This window comes from Mytilus californianus, unplaced genomic scaffold, assembly GCF_021869535.1.
Source record: "Mytilus californianus isolate M0D057914Y unplaced genomic scaffold, xbMytCali1.0.p SCAF_4, whole genome shotgun sequence".
NCBI classification, from domain to species: domain Eukaryota; kingdom Metazoa; phylum Mollusca; class Bivalvia; order Mytilida; family Mytilidae; genus Mytilus; species Mytilus californianus.
In genome coordinates, this window is record NW_026262690.1 from 113,906,265 (window position 1) to 113,923,539 (window position 17,275).

The window sequence follows — 17,275 nt, forward strand, 5'->3', positions numbered from 1 at the left end:
ATAGTCGATCATACTACCAAGTACAATCAATAACCATAAAGACAAAGTGAATACTAATCCATAAAAGTTGGAAAAAAATATGTTTAAATCATTTATAAATTTTAATTTACAAGAAACAACGTGAAATAAGTTTTTTTGTCACTATAAATAAAGTCCCTCTGGTGTTCCCTCTGTCTTTCTGTAGAGTACATTTTCCTTAGCCTGTTTGAAGTCCTCAGTTGTTACTTTCATTCTTCTTTCTCTCAAAGCTAGTAACCCTGCTTCTGTACAAATAGCCTGCAATATTTAAAGAATTTAAAAATTTATTCAGTCATCTTCTCAATTATAAGCCTGGTATCTTTGATGAGTTTTTTTGTTTATAATCAAAATAGAAAAAATTGATCAACCATTTGTGTATTTTTTTAGCTCTCATTCTATATAAACATGCCTCCTATTTCTATGCATTTTTCCTATGAACATTTTACACTCAATGGCAGTTTTTTTATTTCTAAAGAAATTAGTGACAACAGATGCTAATGAGTAGGCTAATGATATCATTGGTTTATTTAAAATTCCTTTGACTGACAATGTGGCTCTACCTAGATACTTTTTTTTTTATCATGATTATGAAAAAAATATATCAAATCATTACTCAAAATCAAATTAATGAATAAGAAAACTTAAAAAGGATTATTCCAGTTCATTTTTTCCTCCATTATACCTTAACGATAGTCCACTAATAACTTATAACAAACTTTGTACTGACCTTGAAATCTGCACCTGACAGATCAACTGATATCTTTTTAACAAATATTTTACTGTACTTGATAACAGAACATGACAATATCCCTAATGTGCCTCAAAAATATAGTACGTAAACAAAAAATCTCTGTGCAGTGATATTGCACGTTTCAATTTTTAACAAGTGACGGAGCTCAACCCTTTGTGTTGATTTGAAGAGCAGAGGACCATACAATAAAGGTGTAAAAACTATGGAGTTATCAAATGTATAGAAAGAACTAAATTTCAACAATAAAGGGCTTTTCAGGGTATGCTAAATTACAGAAAAACAAAGAAAAGGCTACCATTACTACCTACCAGAAATGAGTTGCACATCTTGACCCAACTGATAACTTGAACAAACATTCTACTAACCTTAATATCTGCACCTGAGAGATCATCTTTTGCCATGACATAGTCATCAATGTTTACATTCTCTGCTAATGTCATTCTGCTGGTATGTATATTAAAGATTCGCCTTTTGGTTTTCTCATCTGGCAGAGGAAACTCAATTTTTCTGTCTATTCTTCCAGGTCTAATAAGAGCTGGATCTAATGTTTCTATTCGATTTGTTGCCATAACAACCTGAAAATGATCAAAACATTACAAATACATAATTATGTATGAAAATCTTTAAAACTGAGTTTATTTGTAAATCAGAGTTGTTAGTTAAGATGATTCCATGTTATTTTGATACCACATCAAACAGTATGTCTAACAGTATGGTTATGTATTGTCATTGTTCAATGTTAAGACGTTCGTAATGGGGTACCTCCATGACGAATAACGGTAAAAAAATCTTGCCAAATCACATTAACAGTAATTTTTGTTGCATGACGATAAAATGTACATTTTCTCTATGATGATAAAAAAATCAACTGATTTTTACGAATCAAGTTAAATTCTTTCCAAAAATAACGGTAACCTATAATTATTTTAACCAATTTGATGTTAATGGTAAAATGACTGTTTGACGCCTGACGGTTAAGGGCATTCCTACCCTCACGTAAGCAAACTTTTCACCAAAAATAATATTCTCCTTGATAAACCCATTTATGTTAATTTTGATAATATGCTACTTCATACAAAAACGATTGAAGTAAATTTTTAAATTTTTACACCCCATCTAAACTTAAACTGGTCAGAAGTTTCTACATGTTTCTAGTGCTACTAATTGAATTAATTTCTGTACTACCCCTCACATCTCTTTCAATACTCACTTTAACATCACCCCTAGAATCAAAACCATCCAGCTGATTTAACAGTTCTAACATAGTTCTCTGGATTTCTCTCTCTCCTCCAGAATTTGATTCATACCTGTAAAATACATTCTTATAATCATTCTATATATAGATCTTATGAATTCATTGTAACATCAAAAGACAAGATTCACCAAACTTAAGGGACAAGTCATTCCTTGCTTTCTGGTAAAAAGAGAAGTAGAGGAGACATGAGAGAAACTCATATACTGTAAAAGCAATAATTTAATGGCATAATAAATTTTATTAGTTTCACTGTACCTACACAAGTGCAAGAAATAGTGTCCTTATTTCAAAGATAGAACAAAATAGAATTGCAAAAACGTGAATACCCAATAAGTTGTTAAGTATCTCATTTATTCAAGAAAGATTTGTTAATTTTTTTTTTCATGCATAATTTTGATGGCTGAAATAAATAATGATTTATAGGATGGACAAGATAAAGCATTTTAAAGTGGAATCTGAATGGTGTGAGATCCCAAAAAAATCTTGTACAAATCTTTAAAAAAATATGGAGATTGTGGCAGTCTTACAACATATGGCTGCATTTTTAAACATTTTACAAAATGGATATACAGATAGAAAAACTAGATTTTACCGAAATAACATTGTCCTATAAAAGCAGTCTTCACAAATATACCCTGTTGCATATATGTGAAATCAACAATTAGTAACTTTGTGAAAAATTTAAGAAAATCAAAAAGTACACAGCTTCAGTATATGTACAACCTTCCTACAATGTACATTCATCACTGATTGTGTCACAGTCATTCCCAAGGTCGCCGGACATTGGGCAAAGTCCAGTAAAAATTGGTTTGGTCAAGTTCAGCAATATGCATCATTGGACCAAATGACCAGTAAAATTTTTAAATATGACCAAATCATATGTGTAAATGTCCAGTAAAAGAGAGTCTGGTCCAGTTAAGAAGAATGGTTTACTGGACCAAATGTTCAGTTGATTTCTCAAAGCCTTGGGTACCACTACTGTCAGTCTAAATCAAAGTACTCACCTTTTGGTACCAACAGCGTCTATTTCATCTATAAATACAATTGAGGGAGCATGTTCTTCTGCCACACGAAATAATTCTCTCACAAGTTTTGGACCATCTCCCTACAAATAATAAAAGGATCACATTAGTCAATTACTTTTATCTCCTGCAAACTGTACTAATAACATGAACAAAATAAGAATTATCTGGATTCAACTTAAGTAAAGTATTACTGTCAATCGTAAATCTGATAACTGTAAATTCAGAAATTATTGCGATGTTTTTATTATTGTGAAAAATGCGACAGGGTTGTAATCGCAATAGTTTAAACTCGCATTTTGAATTTTTTTATAAGAATTAATACAGATTTTTTTTTCACTATCGCAAAAATAAAAATTGCATTTTAGTATAAAATGACAAAATCGCAATAATAAATGCACACAATAATTTCTGAATTTAAAGTAGTCATAATTATTTACTTACTTTAGTTCATAATTAACATAATTAGCAATATGAATTATTCAAATTTGTATTTCTCTTTTTTTATGAAATTAAGAAAATTCTTAAGTATAACTTATTTGTTGTTTGCCAAACAATAACGAACAAAAACATTTTTGCCGTTTAAATATACTGAGTGCCAATGGGGAAAGCAACACATTATTCTAAAACCCATATTTTTGGTCTTATTTTGAATGTCAGTATAAAATTGCTCTTTTAAGGCATTCCTCAACTATTTGGCTACATGTTACTCTTCCAGTTTGGTCAAGTACCAACATTTTTCATTTCCGAAACTTGCAATATGTTTGATAGTGGTCAAAAGCAAAACTCACAAGTTTTTATCCCAATATGAATACAAATACTTTAATAAATCCAATTAAAGGGCCCGTTTTATAATTATTTATTATAATTTTAAGATATGTTACGTTGAAAATGATTAAATAACTATCCTTCATACAGAATGTGATCATACTGAACCAAAAGCAAAGGAAACTTGTTAAACTGCATCACTTTTGATAACCTTTACTAGAGTAGTTCATTATAGTTGAAATAAGCCATCCACAGTGCAAATTATTTTTTTTGGGGTTAAAAAGGGAAAAATTATACTTTCGGAGATTCCAAAATCTAAAAGCTCAGAAATGTATTTTTCTAAGAATTCTGCAAATCAACAATTGGTCAACTTTAAAAGAAAATTTGTTGCTTCAAATTTTTATTGAATAGAAAACACAAGTAGGTATGTATATATATTACATTTCTATGAATATCAATATATCTAAATACAAATAAAGTATATTCAAATACCAAAAATACAAACGCTTCACTTACCAAATATTTTTGTATTAACTCAGATCCTACAACTCTTAAAAATGTTGCTGATGTTTGGTTGGCCACTGCTTTAGCTAACAGAGTTTTACCTGCAATGAAATATCAAAATTATTATTGTCAGATCCACAACTTTGACAGAATCCAATTAACAATTGCAGATTCAACAATGACACTTCTATCGTGAAAAAATATATTTACCTTTACAGTGTTATGCAAAAGGTTTTTAAACTTTTTAGATCATATTTTAATTATTTCCTGCTATAATTTATCCTTTAATACATTTTGAAGTTTGGAAAAACTTGAAACTGGAACTCTACAAGCTGTCAAGACTACATGTGCAAACAGTACTATCAACATCAGCGTTTAGCTTATGTTCATCAAATGTCATGAAGTCTGTTTCAAGACAAGCCCTCTTTCTTAAGGGGAGATAATAACTAGTCCATTATGAGTGTCTTTATTTTCTTAAAGGGTGATGTAAAAATGTTTTGTCACATTAAATGCAGGAAACTTATAATTCCAAAACCGCACCTTTTTGCCATATTTCTTCCCTGATTCGTGATGAAAAAACTCTTACAAGCAGAATTTATACTTTTAAACTACCGCAAACTCATCAATTTGTGCAATATTTTTATTGTGAAAACTGTGAGGGGATCGATTTCTCAAAAATGAAAAAACTTGCATTCTAACTTTGGATAGCATTATAGCATGCACAAATTCCTGAAATCACAATAAATAATCTAGCAGATTTGTACTTTCTGAATTTACAGTATTGATTCTTGTAATGTGAAGCCCGTCTATTAATGATATGAAGAGAAAATATAAATCTCCTTACCTGTACCAGGTGGACCATATAATATAACACCTTTAGGAGGTTTAATCCCCATTTCTTCATAATATTCTGGGTGTGTGAGAGGTAACTCCACTGATTCCTATCAAAGAAAAAGTAATCATCTGATGTTAACTCATTTATAGATTAAGACTTTTCCATTGAAATTCAGGTGAGAGGATAGGAAGAGACTTCTAAAATCCCCAGGAACCAACATGCTTTCAATGAGTAATTCTGCATACATCAGATATATGTAAACCATAAATGAACAACGACCAATGTTCAAAAATAAAACTTTAGTTCCTACCCTCCCACATTCATTTTAATTGGATAGTCGTTATATGTATCTTCATTGCTTGGTTTTTATTGTATTCTTTGGGGTTGAGCTAAAAGACCCATTCCATTTGAGCATTATTTCAAATTAATGCAGCAATCCAAAAATTGTTATTGACTTATTGAATTTATACTATTATTACTGAAAAAAATAAAATGCTCCGCTGTGGCGCAGCTTGATACGACCGCAGAGGTCGAACCCTGAACAGTTGGGGCAAGTATGGACACAACATTCAAGCTTGATACAGCACTGAATTTGGATTGTATTAAATATTTGACACAGCATAGGTTTCTGACACAGAATGAAAGTGGTCTAAGAACTTAAAAATTTTTAATTTACCTATTCAAACCATATCATTATTATTTGCTTTTATATATAAATCAGAAATAACCAATTTAAAATGGAAAATTTTAAAGAAAAAAAAAAATCCCACCCAAATTTTTTGAACCCCCTTATGATTCATCACCCCCAAACTCAATCCCAGCCTTCCCTTTGTGGTATGGTACCTTGCAGTACAATTTCAGAGAGATCCATACACTTGAATACAAGTTATTGTGTGGAAACTAGAAAAATGCTTGTTTTTTGGCCCCTTTTTGGCCCCAAATTCCTAAACGTTTAGGGCAATTACCCCCAAACTCAAACCCAGCTTTCCCTTTGTGATATGGAACCTTGCAGTACAATTTCATAAAGATCCATACACTTGAACACAAGTTATTGTCCTGAAACAAGAAAAATGCTTGTTTTTTGGCCCTTTTATGGCCCCTAGTTCCTAAAATTTTGTGGAAATTACCCCCAAAATCAATCCAAGCCTTCCCTTTGTGGTATGGTACCTTGCAGTACAATTTCAGAGAGATCCATACACCTGAACACAAGTTATTGTCTGGAAACTAGAAAAATGCTTATTTTTGGCCCCTTATTCCTAAACTTTTTGGGCAATTAACCCCAAACTCAATTCCAGCTTTCCCTTTGTGATAGGGAACCTTGTAGTACAATTTCATAAAGATCCATACACTTACACACAAGTTATTGTCATGAAACTAAAAAAATGCTTGTTTTTTGCCCCTTTTTGGCCCCTAATTCCTAAAAGTGGGAGGCAATTACCCCCAAAATCAATCCCAGCATTCCCTTTGTGATATGAAACCTTGTGATACAATGTCAGAGAGATCCATACACTTACACACAAGTTATTGTCATGAAACTAGATAAATGCTTGTTTTTTGCCCCTAATTCCTAAAATTTGGAGGCAATTACCCCCAAAATCAATCCCAGCATTCCTTTTGTGATATGGAACCTTGTGGTACAATGTCAGAGAGATCCATACACTTACACACAAGTTATGTCTGGAAGTTACAAAAATGCTTATTTTTGGCCCATAATTCCTTAACTGTTGGTACCATAACCCCCAAAATCAATCCCAACCTTCCTTTTGTGGTATTGAACCTTATGGTAAAATTTCATAGAGATCCATTCACTTAAACTAAAGTTAGAGTGCGAAAACTAATGTGTCTTTGGACGACGACGACGCCAACGTCATACCAATATACGACCACAAAATTTTTTTTGCGGTTGTATAAAAAGTTGAATGCAAAAATCCTGAAATAGATGCTATTTAGCAGGGTATCTGCTTCTTAAGAAATCAATGTAATTACCTTGATTTCTTGAATTTGTTGATCAAGACCTCCAATATCAGCGTAAGTTTCCTGTGGAGCTTTTTCTAATTTCATTACAGTTACCATAGGATCTGTATCATCTCCTAAGACACCAACCACAGCATGCACCTATAAATAGTATCACTAAGTAGGTTGCAGTGACTGTCATGACTGTAGGATCTTTGTTTTTCAATAGGATAATAACTACAACATGTGCCCTATTAACAGTAACTCAAAGTGAGTAGTTACTGATCTATTTCACCTAATAGTTCATCAACTTCAACATAAATCTTTATTGGTCACAGTTTCCAAATGGTCCTTGTCCATGAAAAGAATCTACCATAATTTAAAAAGAAAATGACTCCATTATAAACAGAACCCCTATAGAAAGTGATATTCTTTTTAAACTAAGCTTTTGCATCCCAACATGAATATATTCATTAATTTGACCTGTGTTCAATAAATGTCTTCCTAAAACCAAACTGCAATCAAAATTGATGTCTCTATACACAAGCAAATTTTGTTCACGTGAATTTCATGTGAAATTCTGACACCTCAAACAAGCTTATACGTGAAACTTACCTAAAAATCCCCCCCCCCCCCCAAAAAAAAAAAAAATTGGTATTTTTCATGATTTTTATAACTAAATTTGAATATAAAGATGTTATTTGAATAATTTTATTTTGAAAATTCACGAAAATTACACATGACAAAAATTCATTTGATTTTCATGTGAAATTCATGTGAGTTTCACGTATAAGCTCGTTTGAGGTGAAATTCACATGATTCATGTGAGTGAAATTTCCCTGTGTAAGCTCGATTTCAAGTCCTGATGATCAGCTAATAAGTTCAGCATGTAAAAAGTAACGCCACATATCAGAGATTTTTCCTTGCAAACAAAATCAAATATTGTCTTTGTTGCCTAATCAATAAAGAACATTAAAGATTTGCCCAATGTTTAGTCCATCATAATGTTAAATTTTTTTTAGAAATATCTATGTTTATGTTGGTATTTAGTTACTTTGTAGAACAAATGCTGAAGCAGAACCCCATTACTTCCCCGTCTCCGTTATGTATTAAACATAAATGTCATACAAAGTATGTATCTTAGAATCTAATTGGTCTTATCTCCTATTCAAGAATCAAACTATTCTTCTTGTGATTAAGCAAAATAGAACAATCACTGTCAATTTGAATTTTAACTCCACCCTCTCCCTTCTACTCTGAGGTGTCATCGGTACAGAATCCAACTATTTCTTACCTTGTGATTTAATAGGACAGAACATCCAGGTTCTAATTGGTCTTTATCAACAAAGGACAGAATACTGACATAATGTTCACTACCCACAGATGTGGAGACAATAGCATGATTATCATCAATGATTTCTTCTAAAGATCCTACAGACATTGGTGATCCTCTCAACTCATCAACTTTAGTTCTCTCTTCCTACATAGAAAATAATGCAATATTTTACAACTAAAATATGGAAGTGATGTGTTTTGCAGGTTACAATTACTGGCTAAATTTCATCATGAGAATAAAAATGTGGTGTTTTTTGTAGATGCATGTTGATTTTTTTCAATGCAAATATTTCATATACATACTAATGCTGGAACTAACATTGTTTTGTTATCAATAAATTAAACCATAACTAAATATGTATCGATTAACATTTATTAACGCTTACAATTCTACATCCTGTTGACACATGTTTTGGTATTGCAAAAGGTCATGTTTCCCATGACTGCCCATGACGTCTATACACTAAATTCATTGGATGTGTACTAATTGATATTTTGTCTTGGAAACATGATTTTTTTTAACTGTTGTTATTGGCATTGAACTTACTTTCAGCAACCGTGAGTATTTTCAAATCAGTAATTTTGTGTCTTTTGTATTTTATTAGCTGGTTTTGTGCTTTTTATTGATCTGGTAGATAGTTGTCTCATTGGTAATCATACCATATCTCCTTATTTTAATTTAGGTATTGGGTGGTAAATTTTTTCCTTTTTTTTTTGTCATTCCTTCACAGACAGAGGCAGTACCTCTTGTTTTTCTTCCTGAGGTTTCAGTCTTTCTTGATTCTGGATAAATTCTTCCTCCATCAGTAAATAATCTTTTATTCTTTCTAGTTTTAATAACTTCAGTCGACATCTTGTGTGTGGTGTGACTATTAAAAATTAAAAATATCAAGCCTATAATATTAATTAGGATTTCAGTTATTCTCTTAATATTGATCTGCTTTATACAGAATTCTAAAAATTGTATGTTGGTAATCTTGCTTGTAGACTGTCAGTCCCTAAGGGTACCAGCTGAGAAGTTACCAATACTGCAGTATAGTTTTGGCACAATTTTATTGTAAACTTTAAGTTGATAAATAAATAATATTCTTAGACTGTTACTCCATCTTGCAAAGCTAACATCAAATGATTTTTTTTTTATCTTCAAAGCTATTTTATTTTTTGACCATTAAAAATTCATGGTCTAAAGTGAATGGTTCCAGCTGTTCTGTGAATTATTGTTTTTTTCCAAACAACATTTAAAGTTGAGAATTAAATATCTGAAAGCAAATCTAAAAGATCACAAAATAACATGCATATCACATGTTTTTTAGTGTTATAATATATCTATGATCAGCTGTAGTCGGGTTTTACCTTGTGGGAGTTTGCTGGCTGTATCTGGTCCCTTCATCTTCTTCTTCTTTTTACCAACACGAGTTGGAATAGGTGGCTCATACTTCCTTTTCTTTTCCTAAATAAATAGTTAAAAAAATAATAATTTGTCATCGATATTCAAAGGAATGCAACATTGACACAAGCTTAAAAGGATATTGTATTTAATCTGCAAAAGGGATAAGGGTCAAAGGGGTATATGAAATATTTCTAAAAACCATTTATAAAGTCTTTAGGTAATTACAGCAATCCATCACTGCATGTATCAAATGCTTTGTCAAATTTTGCAAAACAATCACATTTTTGCCTTAAACATATCCTGCATTCAACTTTTTATATATAATGGTACCCGTAAGTTGCACCTAACAAAATGAGACCACTAGAATATTTCTTCATAAATGTCAAACATTAACAGAAAAGATAGAAACTTATCAATTCCAATACGCTCAAAACAAGTGAAACTGTTGCTCACTGATGATACCCCCCCCGCAACTGGATAATTTAATAGTGTAAAAACATGTAAGTGTTCGGTTAACAGGAAGTTGTTGAGTTATGAATCTGAAAACGCATCACACTGTATAGCTGAATCATATAAACCCTGAAACCAAATTTCAGAAATCCTTGTAATGTAGTTCCTGAGAAAAATGTGAAGAAAATTTTCAATTTGGATGTCATGTGTAAAATGATGTAAGTGTTCGGTAAACAGGAAGTTGTTGAGGAATGAATCTGAAAACGCATCACACGGTACAGCTGACTCATATAAACCCTGAAACCAAATTTCAGAAATTCTTGTTATGTAGTTCCTGAGAAAGATGCAACGAAAAAAATATTCATGGGACGGACGGACGGATGGACGGACAGTGGTTAAACATTATACTCTCACTTTTTTAAAGCGGGGTATAAATATGAGGAACATCTATTGATATTTCAAAGTAATAATACAACAATTCCTTTCCTCTTAATACAGCCTAATCATAACATCCAAATCAACATGTCAAGCTTCATTATGCCTACACTTACGTCCAAGTGGTTCAGCATACAAAAAATTTGTAAGGGTTCCACTGAACCCAGTGTCTCGCCTACTTTTGCTGTTAGTCGCAGGCTCAACAAAAATGGGGAAAAAATAATTAAAAATTTTCCTCTAGATACTATCTTTTGATTGTAAGAAGCTTCTGTTCAAGTTTGGTAAAAATCCAGGATGGTTTATGAATCTAATAAATGTTTTAAAAAACTTTAACTGCAGGCTGTATGTTATGTTAACTGGAAGAATAAATTGCTTCGCCGAGCGCAGCTGGATACGACCCCAGAGGTCCAACCCTGAAAAGTTGGGGCAAAAATGGACACAATATTCCTGCTTGATACAGGTCTGAATTTGGACTGAAATTAAATGTTTGACACATAATAGGTTTCTGACACAGAATAACTGTAGTCAAAGAACTTAGAATTGGTTATATGATTTGAATTTATATTCAATTTTTTGCTTTTGTGCAATTCACTATGCTGTTGCGAATTGCCCCCCCCCCACCCCCAAAAAAATGTTTACCCCCTTTTTTTTTTGCTTTTGTGCAATACACTATGCTGTTGCAAATTCCCCCCTCCAAAAAATAAAATTCACCCCCTTTTATTTTGGAAATTTTTTTTTCACCCCACCCATTTTTTTTGCAAAAAAAAAAAAACATTTGAAGAAATTTTCTTTTTAATTTCTGAAATCTGTAATGAGAAATTGTCCCCCCCCCCACAATTTCTGTTTTACCCCCCCCCCCCCCCTTTTCCCCTTTTTCCAAAAAAAAAAAAAAAACTTTCCCTCAAGATATGGTCATTATCTCAATTTAAATTTACAATGGAGTTTGAAACCATAATTACCCATTTGAATACATCATAAAAGTCTTAAAATAGAAAATGACATACATAATCATGTCTAAAAATAATATATCTTTAATCAGCATTTTTATTAGTAACTTCTAAAAATGAATTGACAGCTAATCACCTCAAGACAATACAAAATTTCTTTATACATAAGGCTTAAATTAAAATATTGTTTGTTTGCAGTTTACCGACCGACCCTCAAAAATTCGCCTGACTGAAAATTTTATTGCTTTTAATTTGAAGAAATTATTTTTATTTTTCTATTGACCCAATCTGGAACTTCGGGTCGTTTCAGGAATTGATTTAAAGTCTGGGTCGATTACACGTTGCGAGTTCGGTTTTTCTTACCTTCCAGTCAAGTGTTCATGGAACTGTTTAATGATAAAGCACATGGAGATTGTTTACAGGTATCCATGAAGTCATGGAGGAGTACTTTACACCGTTGTCTTCTGTCAATATTAAAACAGATAACAAACAAAAAAGTTTAATAGTAAACTGTTTATACAGATTCAGAAAGAGTTGCACATGGAATGATGTCTTCAATGATATCATTGACGATTTGAGAACGCATGATTCAGTGGATATTCATAAAACCGACATGATAACAGTTTCTGTCCCAAACAAATCGGGTACAGAATCTTTTGAGCCTGACTTTATGGAACCAATATCAGTGGTTAAACAATTCCACAGCAGCCTGAAGTATGCCATAGTTCTATTAAACGTTGTGAAGAAGACAAAGATGAAACCACTCCTCCATGATTCATGGATACCTGTAAACACGCCTGTCCGGAGGAAGGGCGCATTTGAAATTTATGATCGATAGACAATGCCAAAACTATAAGAAGCCACAGAAACTACACAAAGATGTAGAGAAAATGAATGGTTGACTTGAAAAATAAATATACTTTCTCTATACTAAATCTATCTTCTATTGCAATGAGTATGCTCCTTTAGGATAAGGGGTATACCCCACTCATTGCAATTCTTCTCCCTCTTACAATATTAAATATATCCAAACAGTGTGGCTTGTGTGAATTGAATTAAAACGTATCCATAGGAGCTATGCTGTCAATTTTTTTATGCAGTCAAAACATTTCAGTACAGACCATTTACTTTTAAAGGGGTGCTATTGATTTCACCCTGAAGTCTAAATTTTTTTTTACATCAACATATAACCTTATTACATATAATTTAATATTGTTAGATATATGAAAACAGTCAACTTTGTCTTTTTTAAGTTGCTTTTTTTTTTTTGATTGAGGAAGATTCAATTGTTAATTTTTTTTATTGATAACACTCTTACATTGTCGTTTGATTCTTTAATATCTACATTTTTCTGATGAAAATATTCTACTCATGAAAACTTTCTAGTCAAGAAGCATATGTCAGTGAGCAATTTCTTAAAAACAATTCTAGTCATCCTTGTTTATAAGTGTTCCAGTATTTAATAATACATGTACCATATTTGTATGTCATAAATTGGATAATCACACCATGTTATAGTTTCAATTTTGGTTAAAAAGTTTTTATCTGAAAATACCTGTTCATTTCATGTTGGTTTTCAGTGTTTGTTGTTTTAAAATGTTTTTCTTCACAAGAAACTTGGTTTGTGTAACTGCTTGTTTAAACCATATTTTGGCTGATAAAATAAAATATTTTTCCTACCTACCGACCCTTCAGTCTGAAGGTACAGTCCGAAAACTGCAAACAAACATATTTCTAAGGTTGGCCTAATTTTAAAGCAGTGTAAGGGAGGTAATCCAAATTTAACATTGTACTTAAAAGTGATTGTCCATTAACAAGGAAACCCTTGTTTTTTCCCCCTTTTTTGCCCCTAATTCCTAAACGGTTTGAGCCATTACCCCCCCCCCCCCCAAAGCCAATCCTAACCATCCCTTTGTGGTATGGAAACTTGTTATACAATTTCAGAGAGATCCATACACCGTTCCACAAGTTATTGTCTGAAAACTAGAAAAATGCTTATTTGTGCCACTTTTTTTGGCCATTAATTCCTAAACGGTTAGGACCATAACCCCCAAAATCAATCCCAACCTTCCTTTTGTGGTTATAAACCTTGTGTTTAAATTTCAAAGATTTCTATTTACTAATACTAAAGTTATTGTCCAGAAACCAAGTGTCTTCGGACTACGACGTGATACCAATATACGACCACAAATTTTTTTTTGCGGTCGTATAAAAACTAAGTCCATTTATAATTAATGTACGGAAAAACAGGAAATAAATTTTTACAAAATTTACTTCTGGATACTATCTTATGATCATAAACAAGCTTCTGTCCAAGTTTGGTAGAAATCCAGGATATTTTAAGAAAGTTATGAAAATTTTAAAAACTTTAACCACAGAGTGAATGTAATGTTAACTGGCAGAAAAACTAAGTCCATTTATAAGTAAAATACGGAAAACCAGGATTTTTTTTCACAAAATTTACTTCTGGATACTATCTTATGATCATAAACAAGCTTCTGTCCAAGTTTGGTAGAAATCCAAGATAGTTTAAAAAAGTTAATACAATTTCAAAAACTTTAAACACAGAGTGAATATTTGTGGACGCCGCCGCTGCCGATAGAATGTAGGCAGTGTTCTCCCCAGGGCCTTTTAGCATCATGGTAATGTGATGCTATAATCTTAAATGTGATGCTATCTGAAGTGGTTTTCTTATAGATTATGTTATGGATGTGATGCTATGATTTATAGAAACAAGATGGTATTTCAATTTCCCGTGTTTACCAGGATGCTAAATGAAATATCTGGGGAGAACACTGTGTAGGACCGCTATGTCTCGCTTTTGTGACATAAGTCGCAGGCTCGACAAAAACTAAGACTATCCTAACTTATTGAAACAACATCCATAGATGCACTTCATTTTGAATAAAATACCGTTAACACTAACTCAAGTCTCTCAACCTACTATATGTATTCCAACAGTAATCTTTAATGATTATACCTTTCAATCTTCAGGTTTAAAACAACCCAATAAGCTTCATTGCTAGCTCTTAATCTTTCTGAAATTCTTGATAAGACTAGAAAAGAGAATTTGCTGTAGCATAAACTTCAGAGTGTTAAAGTTGTTCAATACAAATAAGGAATAATGACTATCTTACTAGATCATTGTGACTGTAACAATGACCTCTGACCTACCTTGTCATCTTTCTTGTCCCCTTGACCTCCCTGTCCTCCTGACTGTTGCTGACCCTGTAACAAGAATTGTCAAACGTTTATTTCACATGTGAAACTGGAAATACTTTGCAACTTAACAAACTTTCTTGTAATTGATGACAGTATTGCTTTCATTGGATTCACTTCATTTGAACTCAGGTGGATAGTTGTCACATTGGCAATCATACCACATCTCCTTGTTTTTACATGTATATAGCACTTGAAAAAGATTTTTGTTAGATTGCCCATGAAAATACATCAAGCATTCAAAACTGCCAGAAATTGAAGATTTACTGACCCTTATTATTTATTTACAATAGATAACAGCTCTTTTGATAGACAAAATAGTTTGTAAACTTTGTATAGATATTAGAAGATGTGGTATGAGTGCCAATGAGACAACTCTCCATCCAGGTCACAATTTGTAAAAGTAAACCATTGTAGGTCAAAGTACGGCCTTCAACACGGAGCCTTGGCTCATACCAAACAGCAAGCTTTAAAGGGCCCCAAAAATGACTTGTGTAAAACCATTCAAACAGGAAAACCAACAGTCTAATCTTTTAAAAAACGAGAAACACTTATGAACCACATCAACAAACGACAACCACTGAACATCAAGGTTCCTGACTTAGGACAGGTGAAAACAAATGTAGCGGGTTTAAACGTAAGGGTTTTAATAGGCCCCAACCTTCACAAAACCGGAAACAATAGTGTAACATTTCAACATAGACACACTGTAAAATATTACAATAGAAAAAAACGAAAACTCCTCTGTCTCTTAGAGAAATACTAATATGATTGTTGGGTGATTTTATCAACGAGTCACGCTGATTTTGATTAAGATATTTTTTAGTTTTTTTTTACTAAAAATGTTAAATCATATTTTTGCCTTTTTTGTTTCTTAATATTTTAATACAGTTGCCACCTAAATGTATAATTAAAGTACAAGTGAGTTGTTTACCAGAGTGAAAATTGTACACGCAAGACTTTAATATTTACAAGAGAGACAATCCAGTGTCAACAGCGACACCTACAAAATACAGAATATCTGCAGATTTGCATTTGGGCTTTACTCTTCATTATCGCAATAACATACTGAACGATTCTAGCTTTCGCTTTAAAACAAATGTTTTAACAAGCATCGTTGAGTTCAAGTCATTCTCCCCAAGTTATTTCTTCAAACAAATACTTTATATGAATAAAATAAATGGATGAATATCAAGCCTTCTTTGTTTTTGAGTTTGAATGCAGTGCAAGTGCTGCAACTGCAAGCTTCTAGAATTTTCGATGTTGCAGCTCGCTACAAAAATTAAAGTATCCTCATAATATTGGTTTAGAATGCATTGTGACATCACAATTTCCATTGGCATTGAAAAAGCATGCATATATAGTAGGAAAACAAATGATCGGACTATAAAATCAAACAATTTGCTCGATATAATTTGTTTCATTTGCTACCACTTGGGCTCCATGTATAAACAATAGTTTTTTTACCATCCCACGAAGAAGAAAAAATGTAAGGGATCTCAAAAATTTTAGTTTATCTGTATTCCTTGTAAACGGAATAATTTAGTTTTTTTTTCAATTTTGTCAAATCATCGGTAGCCGGACTCTGTTTTCTCAATTTCTTTGTCGCCAAATCAATTTTAAAACGCTTGATTTTTCGAAAATAACGTCTATGTTTAAATAAGAGATGTTGTTATCAAGAAAGGGCACTGTCATTGAGAGAATTTGTATATTTTTTTTTGTCTAAATCCCAAATTCATTCCTCACCATTTTTACCGGAAACTAATTAATTTAATCAAACATGCGCATTGAATCTCCTGATATATTCAAATACCGTTCGTATTCATATTTAAGAAATGGCATACAACGTCCAATATATGGATAGTTTGTTATCTATTCCGGGGGATACAAAATAGTTATCCGCAAAGTCATATCGTTGTATTTCGCTTCCGCGGTTGTCTATCCCACTAAACTTATAATGTAGTAAATCTACATTAAATTATCCACAAAACGGTGTATAACACGTCTATTTATGTTGTTGGAATCATAATTTTGTATCGATCAGGCCTAAAAGTATTCAAGTAAATTATTTCGTCCTACAACGAAATGGCTATGTTAACATCGCAGTGAATGATTAATTTTAAAAGTTTTTCCTCAAAACCTGTAAGTTTTTTTTCTCTGAATAGAACGTATCATCCACATAGTAAATTTGTAAAAGATACTGTGATAAAAAATTTAACTTAAGGCACAGCTTTTAAGGTATTACTAGTGTGGTATGAGACAGACTATGAGTATCTTTTTTTTAAACCAAATTTCACATTCTGTCAATTCTTCACAATTTCTATATTGAACATTTTCAGGTTTAATCACCAATTTGACTTCAATTCTCCTGTTTGATTTATTACAAACACATT

General features: G+C 32.2%; 1 protein-coding gene across 1 annotated transcript; it reads right to left on the reverse strand.

The window, feature by feature from the left end:
• Positions 1–82: 82 nt before the first annotated feature.
• Positions 83–14,915, reverse strand: LOC127699135 (26S proteasome regulatory subunit 4). Its single transcript, XM_052202878.1, has 11 exons — positions 14,838–14,915; positions 9,795–9,891; positions 9,186–9,310; positions 8,401–8,586; positions 7,140–7,268; positions 5,163–5,259; positions 4,331–4,419; positions 3,029–3,129; positions 1,980–2,076; positions 1,135–1,344; positions 83–276 (listed from the first exon to the last, which is right to left on the reverse strand). Exons 2-11 carry the CDS (start codon positions 9,829–9,831, stop codon positions 142–144), a joined length of 1,206 nt encoding a protein of 401 aa, XP_052058838.1. The 5' UTR covers positions 9,832–9,891; positions 14,838–14,915; the 3' UTR covers positions 83–141.
• Between the last annotated feature and the right edge of the window lie 2,360 nt (positions 14,916–17,275).

What these genes read in the sequence shown, in the direction of transcription:
- LOC127699135 (XM_052202878.1), bottom strand. Translation starts at nt 9,831, where the DNA reads ATGAAGGGACCAGATACAGCCAGCAAACTCCCACAAG. An exon ending in CTCAGGAAGAAAAACAAGAG is followed by an intron (nt 8,587 to 9,185) that starts GTACTGCCTCTG and finishes TTTTCTATGTAG; the next exon opens with GAAGAGAGAACTAAAGTTGA. An exon ending in AGTTAATACAAAAATATTTG is followed by an intron (nt 3,130 to 4,330) that starts GTAAGTGAAGCG and finishes TATTATTTGTAG; the next exon opens with GGAGATGGTCCAAAACTTGT.